Source organism: Eleginops maclovinus, chromosome 3 (assembly GCF_036324505.1).
Source record: "Eleginops maclovinus isolate JMC-PN-2008 ecotype Puerto Natales chromosome 3, JC_Emac_rtc_rv5, whole genome shotgun sequence".
In the NCBI taxonomy this organism is placed as follows: Eukaryota; Metazoa; Chordata; class Actinopteri; order Perciformes; family Eleginopidae; genus Eleginops; species Eleginops maclovinus.
This window is the reverse complement of record NC_086351.1, coordinates 3,780,731-3,793,364: the sequence shown is the minus strand read 5'-3', so window position 1 is coordinate 3,793,364 and position 12,634 is coordinate 3,780,731. Positions and strand designations below refer to the sequence as shown.

General features: G+C 41.8%; 2 protein-coding genes across 3 annotated transcripts; both read right to left on the bottom strand.

The window, feature by feature from the left end:
- Nucleotides 1-532: 532 nt before the first annotated feature.
- On the bottom strand, nucleotides 533-5,283 carry LOC134861258 (uncharacterized). Its single transcript, XM_063878317.1, has 3 exons — nucleotides 4,479-5,283; nucleotides 2,789-3,613; nucleotides 533-1,428 (listed from the first exon to the last, which is right to left on the bottom strand). Exons 1-3 carry the CDS (start codon nucleotides 4,767-4,769, stop codon nucleotides 919-921), a joined length of 1,626 nt encoding a protein of 541 aa, XP_063734387.1. The 5' UTR covers nucleotides 4,770-5,283; the 3' UTR covers nucleotides 533-918.
- A 654-nt stretch (nucleotides 5,284-5,937) lies between these two features.
- Nucleotides 5,938-10,052, bottom strand: ino80e (INO80 complex subunit E). Of its 2 annotated transcripts, XM_063878390.1 has the most exons (8): nucleotides 9,964-10,052; nucleotides 9,626-9,708; nucleotides 9,446-9,516; nucleotides 8,473-8,525; nucleotides 8,284-8,365; nucleotides 8,012-8,129; nucleotides 7,610-7,708; nucleotides 5,938-6,960 (listed from the first exon to the last, which is right to left on the bottom strand). In XM_063878390.1, exons 1-8 carry the CDS (start codon nucleotides 9,989-9,991, stop codon nucleotides 6,754-6,756), a joined length of 741 nt encoding a protein of 246 aa, XP_063734460.1. In that variant the 5' UTR covers nucleotides 9,992-10,052; the 3' UTR covers nucleotides 5,938-6,753. The 2 variants fall into 2 exon arrangements, with proteins under 2 accessions (XP_063734460.1, XP_063734461.1); XM_063878391.1 differs by lacking the exon at nucleotides 7,610-7,708.
- Between the last annotated feature and the right edge of the window lie 2,582 nt (nucleotides 10,053-12,634).

The window sequence follows — 12,634 nt, the reverse complement described above, 5'->3', positions numbered from 1 at the left end:
TTTCCATTCATATACAAGAATAATACAATAGAGGCACATTCACAGATAAAAAGGTTATACAAGGTTTGTATTTTTGAAAAATAAGCAACAATAAGCACATAAAATAAATCGATCATTAAATCAAATAAAAATATGTGTGCAAATTGAATTGAAAAGACATGAAAGAAAATCTAAGAAAAGGAGACTAGAAGTCTAGAAATGTTGTGGCTTGTTGAGATGGATCAGTTAGCTAATTTACACAGTGTTATCTATATATATCTATAGCAACATGACATATAAACAGACTACATGTTTTAATGTTAAATTCTAACCTGTTGAGTCATTTTTGGTGAGTATTGGAAATACCCAAATAAAGTAGGAGTGTAAACATTAGTGCAGCACTTGAGCAAATGTATTTCAATCATTTCCACCTCTGCTTCAACTTTTCTTTTATCTGCAAAATAAAGGTAAGTATTCATCTAATCTGTCAATCAATCAGCTCAGTGTAGAGTAAAATATTTCATATGATACAAGCACAGAAAGACAAGAACAGTGCACTCAGCCAGCATTGTCTTTTATTAAAATGTACATGTAAGCAAACATTAACCATAACAACTATCATACAAGAATGGTTCTGAATATATATATACATCCAAAAGCCTTGTGCACAGTGGTTTTTAAATCACAGTGGGGTTGCTTGTCGCAGCAGCAGATGAATTGGACAGCCAGCCACAGTGAAGTGTTAGCCCTACAGTGTACATTTGTTATTCACTAAATTCGACTCAAAAACAAATGGCTATCCTTCTAAAACAGCTAAGGCATATCAAATGACATCAAGGTGAAACAGTATCTCTTTTTCACTCCTCAAAGAAACCAGAAATTAAGAAATAAATTGAAAAGTTTTCAATGGCTTCATGTGGACTTTTTATTCTTTTTATTCTACTCCTTCCCGGAAGCCATTCTCATCGCATCAATGAGTATATCCACCACCCCCATCACTAACCCCCCTCCCAGCCTAAACACATCAAACACCCCCCTTCCACTTCTCCACACCAGCCTCCCAAACCCTCCACCTAAAGCTTTGCCCTGACCCCATATCTCCGACACCACCGTCACAACGTAACCCTCGCTCTGCTCCCACAGCCGCCCTCCGAAGAACTTGGTCACCCACCAAGTATTATCCACAGCATCCCCACAAATCCCCACAGTGTCTCCAGCCAGGGTCCCCACTCCGGTTACCCCTGTGTAGCAGCTGTCCACCAGGGCCCCCAGCAAGGAGGAGGAGACGTAGTAGGTGTTGGAGAAGCAGTTTTCCCCGATATCAATTACTGTTTCTCCAGCTGAGCCCATCCAGGACAAGAAATCAGAGGTCAGGAGATGGAAAAAGGAGTAGGTTTCTCCAGGCAGGGCGGACAGCACCCCAAATTCTTCCTGAAAAACGTATATTACCTAGGAGAAAAACATTACAGTTTTTAAGAGAGAGAGGATGGTGTGAATAATAAAATGACACATAACCTGAGGGCCTGTGAGGAGTAAACGCCTACTGCTGGTCACGCCTCATTCCAGTGTCTGGGAGGAGCACACTGGCAATATTTAACAAACACTGAAACTGAACATGTTCAAACAGAATTGTTGTTTCCCTGCAAACACACTAAACATCTCCATGTTCTATTTGATAAAGTCTTTGTGGAATAATCTATCAGTTGTTATATTTTGCTGCTGTCCTGATGGTGTCGTTGCATTCCCTTCGTAGCATTTGTGTTTTTTGTTTTGCCTGTCATCGAGTTATTTTCACTTCCTATGGTAATAATCATTGTAATTATCAGTTTTTCACATAAATACATTTAAATAAGCTCAAGTATTTGTAATTGGTCAAATTACAGGAGCAATTCACACAATGTACTTGAGGAATCCTACTCAGCCTGTTTTCTCTTTAAAAACAAACCTTGAAAATGTCACCAGACTCGGCCTTTCACTCCACAAATGTGTAGCAGAAAGCCTGCATTAGAAACCGGGTTGCGGCTGGCTCTTCTGTCTTTGTCTTCTTATGTTTGGAGCAGCCTTAAGATTTTCCTTTCCTAAACTACGCTGTAGTTATTGTGCATATGACAAATAAAGCCTTTAAATCCTGTGAATCCTCTGCATTACAGGAAGAGAAGAATGATTTGTGTGGGAGCCATTTCTGTTTATTGCTGCCGAGGCATTTGACAGCTTTCTTTGAGAGAGACGTGAAGCTTCCCTATAACTGGTAAGATCCTCCTCTGCTTGTACTTCGGTTTAAATAACTTTTTAATAACAAGTTACTTTGGTATTGTTCAACCTTTTCCCCATGTATTTATGTCTTAGTGACTAAAAGAGGACCTTATTTTAGGAATTTATGAACTCTTCATCACTGAAAGGTGTTTCTAATGGGACATAAATCCCTTAATTTTCACAGTGATGGTAATTATTGGACAGATAATGCATGGATGATGAGTTTAAGGAGATTTTTGTGTGAATTTGGAGCTCTGATATGCTTATATTTTAAGGAAATTGTATTCAGTCCTAAGGGATCTAAAAGATAAAAGGTAATTTTCACTAAATATCATTTGCAGAATTGTAAAACTGCTTCAATAAACTGCATCTAAAGACCGGAAAATGGCCTGTTTGTGTCTGCGTGAGATCCCTTTCACTGCTCAGATAGGGCATTGCGACAATTAAATTGCCATTTACAATTAGCTTCAGACCATTCCCGTGAGAGCCTTATGGCAGCGATGAGTATCCCTTTAATGTGAGTAAAATAAAGCAGTGCTTCAATAACTTGTATCACCTGTCCAGGGAAATCTGTGACTCTGGAGAACAGCGGCCGCAGCGGAGCTTTGAGGATGGACAAGGTGGTGGAGAGGACGTAGACCACCATGCTGCTGGAGTTTGTGTCAGTGTCTTGTTCTTCCACAGTCCCGTAGTCGACTGGGGACTCTGGAGACTCTGATCTGACTGACCTTGAATGTGTCACATCACGCTGCTCTTCAACGCTACCTTCTGAACCGACTTCCTGTCCCTTATTTACACCTGAATCAGACTCCACTCTTTTATTTGCCCTTGAAACAACCTCCTCTCCTTCAGTGCTTCCACCAGCTGCATTAGGATCTGACTCTTTGTCTCCTTTGTGTTCCTCAGTAAGATCTGCATCCAGTGTTTCTATGTTTCCAGGGAGCCCCTCACTGAGAAGACCCTCTCTGATGTCAACAACCTCCCCAGCTGCTCCTCCACATCCCTCTGCGAACAGCTCTGCCACTCCCAGTATCTCCTGCAGCTCCTTAACGCTCACTTGCCTCTTCCCTTCCCCTGTCTCTGTGATTAACCCAAAACTGAAGCCCCTCTTCCCCTCAGGGACAGAGCAGCACACGGCAGACCACAGCGGCTTCGTCTGACACTCCTCGTCTCCATCCTTGGCCGTCCCTAGACCTCCCACCCCTGTCAGGATGTAGAGCTCTCCGCCTGAAGAGCTGCATTTGGGAGTGATTGTCGACTGGAGCAGCGTTGTGACTGTGGCGTCCCAGAGATGAAGGGGGGAGTCTGTGAGTGAGACAGATGTACCCTCGCCGCCTCTTAGAAGACCTGGTACTACTACTTTTTTGTTGTCTTCTTCTGTCTGTCAGATAAAAATAAGCAGAAACACAAGTTAAAGTATGACTGCATAAGCATCTGTGCAAGTGTACATTATTTCAGGTTCATATTTGTATTTTGTGTCTCTACTGCGACATGTCTCCATCCTCTAATGTCAGAAAGCTCTTTATGTTTCTCATACTGCCTGTGCTGCAGCACCTCTTTTCACCCTCTGTCTGAAACCAGAGCCCAGTCTGCTCTGATTGGTTAGCTGGCCGGCTCTGTTGTGATTGGTCCATCACTTAGAGATGTCCCGCCCCTTAGCCTATCACTTAAAGTGTGTTGTTGTAGCCAATAGAAGCGTGAGTGTTACATAGCGATGTCACTATGTTACCTAAGTAAACAAAGGAGTCCAATTGATGCGTTTGGGAGAGAAACTCCCTCTGGAGGGAACACAGGGATTTTAGCCTTTGCAGACCATTTACATGCACACAAACCTATAAAACACACTACAGGAGAGGGGACAATAGGCCCTCTTTAACTTACATACTTCAGCTGTTATTTCCAAATATGATTTATTTTATCATTTGTTTGATTAATCCTTTTTTAGGAGATCTTAAAGGATTGATTCATTTTTTAACAATGGATTTCTTGTATTAGCTTATCATATGTTTACATAAAATCTTAACCTGAATAGAAACTGTATCTGTCAGATGTACAGTTGAGTAAACACATATCATATTTCTCTCAAAAATGAAGGTGAGTGGAAGTATAAAGGAGCATAGAATGAAAAAAGTAATTCAAAACTGCATCCTGGAACCCCATTCAGTGATTTATACGTTTCTTTTTTCCAAATCCATCACTCAGAAGCAGGTAGTCCTAGTATAAACAACATGATATATTTGCCTTACCACAACATGCTCCCCCCCCTCCTCTGTCCCTGCGCTGCTGAGATGGAAGGCTGTGTAGACGGCTGTGTCACAGGTCGGTTTGGACAGCGAGGCGAACGTCTGTCCGCCGGGGAGGCTGTGGCAGAGCGAGTGCAGCTCTGCAGATTCTCCCTGAGGAGGCGTCCGTCTGTAGAAGCAGCCGCTGCAGAGGCTCAGCTCTGAGGAGTCCTCATCTGCCAGAGACAGGCCGGGGCCCAGCAGCGCCAGCAGCACACACACAGCGGCTGCACTGACAGCAGCAGGACACAGCATGGTGGTGGTGAGCTCAGCAAATCCCCCCTCTGCCTCACACACACACGCACTCAGAGCAGGAGGGAGAGGCTTATAAATTATCCAGTGGTTTCCGTTTATAGATGGGAAAGATAAGGTTGTTGTTTCCTCACTGGCTCCTTGTTCTCTCCAGCAGTTTGTGTCCAACCATGGCTGTGTTCTTTTAAAGTCAGCAGAGGGAATCTGTATTGCAGCAGGCACAATCCTGCTTACTCCTTCATTTCCCTTTTCACTGACAACCTCGCCCCCTCTGTCAGTTCCACCCTCTTCCACTCTCCCTCTGGCAGTACCTCCACTTCACCCCTCCCTCTTAAGCGCTCTATGGTTACACCTTTAACTCCCACTGCTGTAGAGTACACAACCAAAGCACACACACCCATCAAAAGCTGTCGAATACCTGCAAGTCCACATTCCAAAACAATGGTCATTTTAGAGGCTGAGTAGCTGTAATGACACACTCTCGCTGTGCATTATTGTTCGTAGATCACATTCCTGAGAAGTGCTGAATCGGTACAGCTGCCATCCCATCCCTTTCACTCTCTATATTACAGCTGGCTTTCTTTGATGTTAAAGACATGCATGTAGCGACACGTTGTTAGCACTGACTGGTCTTTATAAAGCAGTATGCAATAGTTAATGGTTAGGAAGCAAAACAAGCAATTTGTATGCAATATAATTACCCTGTGCATGAGTAAAAGTGAACACAGACATGTTTTTTGACAAGTAGGAGAGGTGGAGTCCATCTATTCTGCCCTAAAGTTGCTTGAGAGTTCTGGCAATCATCCCTCTGGGTTCTATCAAGAGTGGAATCAGGACTCTTTGCAATCAAGTAGAGAAAAACAACAAGGGCAATAACTAACATGGACCAAGTTTCAATAAACTTAAACACAGCTTTAGTGCAGTAACAGTCTAAGTACACATGTCCTGGATACAATACCTGTTTACACAGACTGTAGCATACCTAAATGAGTGACTGTGACTCTGGAATGAGCTTTTTAGGGTGTGATGCTTTGGGTTGGGCATACTTAATCTTAAACGGTGCATTGAGAAATAGTTGGAGACAAACATAAAACCTTGATAAACGGTTTTATGTTTGCTAGTTTGTGTAGCATTTTGTCCGCAGAATCTGTGAATAAAACCTGACGCACAATTTAAATTTTAAACAAAATATTTTAGTTTGAAATGATGACATTTTACGTTGTATTCTCTGACACACACACAGCTGAAACGGTGCACAAAATAATAACACATCGGAATTGACATCATGACTTATGACAATTTGTGAAAAAGACATTGACATTGTAGAAATAGAAATGGCAAAACTGTCGAGTAAAAAAGACGTAACATTTGAACAGATCTCTATCCTGCGAGAACAGCTTTAATGGAGTGCAGCATTTATGCAACACCAAGACAGACATGGTTTTTAGATAGTGAAAAACAAATAAACAGAAGCTCTGTTTGTGCAGGACACACCTAGCCTTAGTCACAGTTTGTAGATTGATAGACTGTTTAGACAAATAATAATCAGTGGGTAGAATATGTTCACACACTATCCAATCATCTCACTGGCTTTGGATTTCTCTTAAGCCCTCGCTGTTATTCAGTCGTAAATGTAATTCTCCACATGTCAAAACCACATTTATCTGGGAGAGTTTTCTGATAGTGATACTGCAATAAGGAAAAAGTCCACAAGGGGGAGGATGAAAGTGGAAGGAGCTACTGAGAACAGGAAATACATTCAGTCACAATCTGTCTTACACACACACACACACACACACACACACACACACACACACACACACACACACACACACACACACACACACACACACACACACACACACACACACACACACACACACACACACACACACACACACACACACACACACACACACACACACACACACAGATGTCCAAACCCTGCGTCCCTTGCTTATAAATACATCTAAACACACACTGCGGCTCACTCATTAGGGATGTCAATGACCAGTTCAGCCTCGTCTCCCTCCCCTCTGTCTTCATCTCCTCTGTCACTGTCTCCGTCACTCTCTCCCTCCTCCTCCGCTGCATCTCCGCTCAGCATCTGTCGGGGAACCCAGCTGAAGGGGCTGCTGGCTGCTGGGGGGGCCGCAGGGGCTGATGGGTAATTGGATGCCATGGGGGCAACAACCTGAAAAATGCAATAGAGGGAGAATGTGAGGAAGGACAAAGGGGTGGAGATAAGATGAAGGGATGAGGGGTAGGGACGGATAACTGCATTACAGATGTACAGAGGGAATCAGCATCAGAAATCAGAAATCAGAAATCAACCAGAAGGAGCAAATCACTGTCCTGGACTGCCATTATTAAAAAGAAATATTGAAGTTGAATCCAGTTTATATATCAAAACCTGTCTGCAATGTTGTGCCAGAGTAAGTAAAATAACCCAATCCATTGCTGGTGCATATTGTTCCAGAAAATACTAAAGATTGGCAACAACTTTTCATTTATCTTCGTTTCAGAAATTATATTTGAACTGTAATTGTTAATAACATCAGGTGTTTTGGTAATTTATGTTTGTTTTGTTTATTTGCTTGGTGTGTAAATGCGTGTTTGACTGTATGTGTGTTAACCCCAGGAAGAATAGCCAATGCTCATGCTAATGGGAATCATAAATCTTGGATTCTCTAATAACAATAAGAGCAAACACATGTTCTACTCATTATGCATACATTCTGTAAACCAAATACAACTGGAAATGACCAACAGTGCCATAAATGGAAAAGCATAAATGTGTATTTTTTTCTATCTATGAGCATCTTTTTCTCTTCCTCTCTCACCTTCCCCGTTGTCTCTTTCTTGCTTTTAGGAGTCTTTGTTTTTCTCTCTTTCTTCATTCGTTCAGCTGGAGGAGCCAAATACTCCGGTGGGAAGGGCATCTGCCCGACACACACAGGGCCCAAAACACCAAATGAACACACAAACACACATGCATGGGAAAATTACAAGACAGACACACAAAAACACACACAAAAAACAGAGGAAAAATGACAGTGAAGCCATGAGAAAACTTAAAATGAAAACAAATGAAGATATACAAATGTATGAATCAAATGAAAAAAGAATCAAATAATATAAAAACAATGACAAATTAAAACTGGGATGTTTGCTGATGAGGGTGGGGGCAGCAATGTTACTCTTGATGGCCACACTAAGATAAAAGAAAGGGAGATGAGACTCACGGTGTTGAGGTAAGGTCCAGAGCCTGAGGACTGCAGGGGATTCACACCAGGACGGGACAATAGGGAGAGATGGGGGGAGGAGGAAGATGGGAGACACGCTCCAGGACTACTTCTTCGTCTGAAAAGGGTACATGAGAGATTAATAGAGACTCAGTGTGGCAAAAAGCGCATTCACAGTGCATCATGTTTTGTCTACTGTGATCCATTTGCTTAAATAGGCCACACCAAATCGGCTTAATACAAAAAAAAGTGAGCACAAATGCTGAGTTTACTTCTTTGCTACATCTCGTTCTCTTTCCCTCTCCCTGGGGCCTTCTCCTTCACTGTTTTCTGAAGAAACTGTTGCATCTGAATCTGGAATAGAAGACAAGAACACATAAATCAACCTACAGTCATCTGGTTACAACTCTTACGTTTACATAGTCATGAAAACATGATACTGTTAAGCAAGTGTGGATTACCTGAGGAGTCTTCATCTACCCTCTCGTACTGTAGCAGTCTGTCCAGAAGGAAGCTAGAAGACAAGTGGAAGGCATTGTTTCTTGTTGCACACACACATTGTTTAACATTAACACACATCTCACTTTCACATGTTGATCATGCTCAAGTTTTTTCTTGACTGCAATGAGCAATTTTTGTTTCTAGCTGCCCACTGCTCCTAGTACTAGGATGGGTTAAATGCAGAGGACCAAATTCACTGTGTGTGCTCTGCTGTGTGCATGTATGTGACAATAAAGAGGGTTTCATCCTCCGATTCTTCTTCTTAAAAGAAAGTCCTTGATATAACACTAAAACCCTGCCCTGTTATAGCTTTGTGTTTCCCCTTATACCAGCCAACTCACAACACATTTTCTGATGTTGGGTTTGGATCTGGTCTGGTTCTGAAACCACAAATCCACCTTTAACTACATCATGGTTGATTCAATGTGTTTCTTCTGTTAGAAATGGTGATAGATTGCTTAAGAGGCTAACCTGCCCGTTTCTAGAAAAAACATTGCAGCTCATCAACTCAATTGTAAATACTCTCTGGACAAGAACTGAATCACTGAGCATGCCGTCTTTGAAGTAAGTCCATTAAGCATTTTGTTACTCTAAAATAATTGTACTTTTTGTGTTTGTCTCGTTAAAGTTGTTTTGTATCTGTGCTGAGAGTTTGGGGTAGGGGTTAGAGGAAGGTGTGTGTTCATGTTGTTGTGTTTAAACACATCAACAATGTGAAAAGCAATGTTGGAACAGGCACTTGTACTTTGTAAAGAACCGGTTTCCACACACACACACACACACACACACACACACACACACACACACACACACACACACACACACACACACACACACACACACACACACACACACACACACACACACACACACACACACACACACACACACACACACACACACACAGATATATGGAAATAGATGTGCCCTCACCTTTTGTCCCTGGAAACTTTGAGAAGTTTCCTCTGTGATCTCCTCAACTCCTCCTGAAAACATTCCTGTTCCTGGAGAAAGGAATACATACACGAAATCAACGCAGAATGACGTTCTAGTAAAATACTGAAACGTTATTCCTGAAGACTCACGGAACACACATAGACGATCTGTACTTACATAAACAAGGAATTTTAATTTTCGCTTTAGATTTTTGTATTTCCGCTTGTAGTCAACTTCGACGTCTGCTTGGCCGTTCATTTCTGAAATACAGCATGCAATGATTACTAAACTATTCGCTAACAGTGATATGTATAAACTGGAAGTCATTGAATTAACTCGCACTGCATTAGAAACGACATAAGAAGCTACTGTATGCTAAGCTAAACGTTAGCTCACACAGCTAGCTCGCTAACTACCAGAGCTGCTGGTCTCACAGACTTCTGAAAATATACACCAATATTAATTAATCTATTCATTTTAAAGCTATTTGATTTATTATTGAAACCCATTGGTACCTCTAGCTTGATTCTGTCTGTGCGACATGCTTTTGTTTACGTTGGTGACGTCGATTTGATTTCTTCTTCTCTTGTTTAATAACGGTGTGCAACCATCGATCCGGAGCATTACCGCCACCTGCTGCTTCTGTTAAAGCATAACCATTAGTCATTTTTGAATGGTTTATCTGATCAAATCAAATGATAATACTTTAACATAATAAAATCCCTAATTCCAGCGTTTCTGAGACCTTTAGAATAAGACTCTAACGAAGATTAATTCCATATAAACAATTAAAGCAAGCATTGCAAAAGTCAAGAAATCTAAATAAAGAATAATGGAAAATAAATTGAAATAAAGCAGAATCAATTAAACATACAAATGGATTCTCCAATGCTTTAACCCCCTCCAAACCAGTTTATAAACCCAAACCAACACTTTATCAATGCATTCCTCAAACAAAATCAGTCCTTTAATAATATCTCACGATGAAAAAAAACAACTCTTGAGTCATGGTCCAATTTAGTGTAAAAATGATAGTGTTTGAAGCATCACTTAAATGTTTAGGGGGAGTTACATTTACATATATGAAATATACAGTTTTTATTTAGAAAATGTCAAGAGAGTTTCAAAATTATAGAGAAAGTATGTAATTTGCCTCTGTGTATCATCATCTATCTTTCGCTAACCTTAACTACTGTGCTCTGCCTCGTTACTCCTGCAGCAGCACTTTAGAGAGGTGTTGTTCTTCCTGTCCTGTTAGGTTAGCCCTGGAGTCGGTCATTAACCACTTTACCTCTAATATCTAGTGGCATCTCTCCCGCCTGCACTTGCAGGGCTGGGAATGGAGTTGGCTTCACTGTCTCTGAGCCTGTACCTTATTAAGCTTCTGCAACAGAGTTTTTAAAAGGCTGAACCTCGACTGCACCGTAATCAAACATGACCTGTTATTTTATAAAAACAAAACATTTTATTTTTAATGCCTTTTTACTGTTTGGTGTTATTTAATAAAAACCCAGAGTCTTTATGACAGTTTTTGATCCTGGAAATGTAGATATGTTTATGCCTTTATCTAAAAATAATGCTTTCATGTTTATTTCTGCAAGTCATTCGAAAAAGTGGAATTGACATGCGGTAAAGATCTCCAAATTAAAAAAGTATTTTAATTTATGATAGATAGATAGATAGAATCGGAGGATGAAACCCTCTTTATTTGTCACATGCATGCACACAGCAGAGCACACACAGTGAAATTAGTCCTCTGCATTTAACCCATCCTAGTACTAGGAGCAGTGGGCAGCTATCGTGCAGCGCCCGGGGAGCAATGGGGAGGGGGGATTGGAGGTGTCCGGTGCCTTGCTCAAGGGCACCACAGCAGGGCCTAGGAGGTGAACTGGGACCTCTCCAAGTAGCAGTCCACTTTCCAAATTTCAAGTCTGTTCGGGGACTTGAACCGTCGACCCTACGATTCCCAGTCCAAGCCCCTACTGACTGAGCCACTGCTGGTACTTTAGTTTGATATATGTGATTCTGAAATGGGCCTTAGCACGTACTGAGGACTTTTACTGTTGGTATTTTAAGTATAATGTAATGCCCATACTTTTGCATATTTACTAAAGTAAGATTTTGAAAGAAGGTCTTTTACTAGTATTTGTATAAATGACTATTACTACTACTACTATTAATTAAGTAAAAAAATGTGCTTTCTAATCCACTGTTGTTGAATCCTCCTGTCATTGTCCTCTCCACCTGCCGCATACTGTAGTGCACCGAGTCTGCAGATCAGCACCGTCACTTGGCAGGACCCAGCACCATGAATTATAGATGATGAACATTTGCAGGGATGAGTAATTCTGCTTCACTGCACACACACACACACACACACACACACACACACACACACACCCACATGCACACATACCCACATGCACACACACACACACACACACACACACACACACACACACACACACACACACGCACGCACGCACACAGCCAGACCTCCGTGTGTGTCAAGGTTGATGGGGGAGACAGGCAGACACAAGGAGAGAGGAAAATATATATAAAAGTTGAGATAAATGGAAGGATAAAAACAGGATAGGCTTTTGGCTGGGAGGCAGATATTTGGTCCTACAGAGCAGAAATGCTGAGTGAGTGGTATGCACCCCCCCCACCCCCCTTTTTTTATCCAGCAGGGATAGCTGAGCAGCATCCTTTACTGATGTCTCATAGCTTCAGCCTCCTCTTCCAGACATTAGGAGAGCCGACTTGCAAAAATAAACACGTATTGTCTACCTTTTCCAAAAAAAAAAACCTGTCGATATGAAACACAATATCTGCCCCTCAACACCGACAGATTCTGCTTTCATCCAAAGACGCTGGCGGACAGAAATAGACCCTCCTGTGTCTGCAGCCATAAATCGCTGTTGCCAGCTGAAACAGCCAGCCCTCCTAGAAGCTAAAGTCGTCGCCCCCCACCCTCCCCCCACACGCCCTTCCACTCTTTACTCTTAATGGATCCATATATTCTCAAGTCAGGCTGTGGTCCCTGATCTGTGCTTGTCAATACATTTTCTCCTATTCATTTTCTCTAAGATGTATGTCCTTGTTGCTCTGTTAGATGACTGTTGTTCTGGCATGTGTGTGTGTGTGTGTGTGTGTGTGTGTGTGTGTGTGTGTGTGTGTGTGTGT

Bases quoted from the DNA above. Each gene is read 5' to 3' on its own strand.
- LOC134861258 (XM_063878317.1), bottom strand. From the start codon at position 4,769: ATGCTGTGTCCTGCTGCTGTCAGTGCAGCCGCTGTGTGTGTGCTGCTG. The intron at 3,614-4,478 runs GTAAGGCAAATA...TTTATCTGACAG, and splicing joins AGGGGGGGGAGCATGTTGTG to ACAGAAGAAGACAACAAAAA. The intron at 1,429-2,788 runs GTGATACAAGTT...TTTTTCTCCTAG, and splicing joins TCACAGATTTCCCTGGACAG to GTAATATACGTTTTTCAGGA.
- ino80e (XM_063878390.1), bottom strand. From the start codon at position 9,991: ATGTCGCACAGACAGAATCAAGCTAGAG. The intron at 9,517-9,625 runs GTAAGTACAGAT...TCCTTTCTCCAG, and splicing joins AATTAAAATTCCTTGTTTAT to GAACAGGAATGTTTTCAGGA. The intron at 6,961-7,609 runs GTGAGAGAGGAA...TGCATTTTTCAG, and splicing joins AGAAAGAGACAACGGGGAAG to GTTGTTGCCCCCATGGCATC.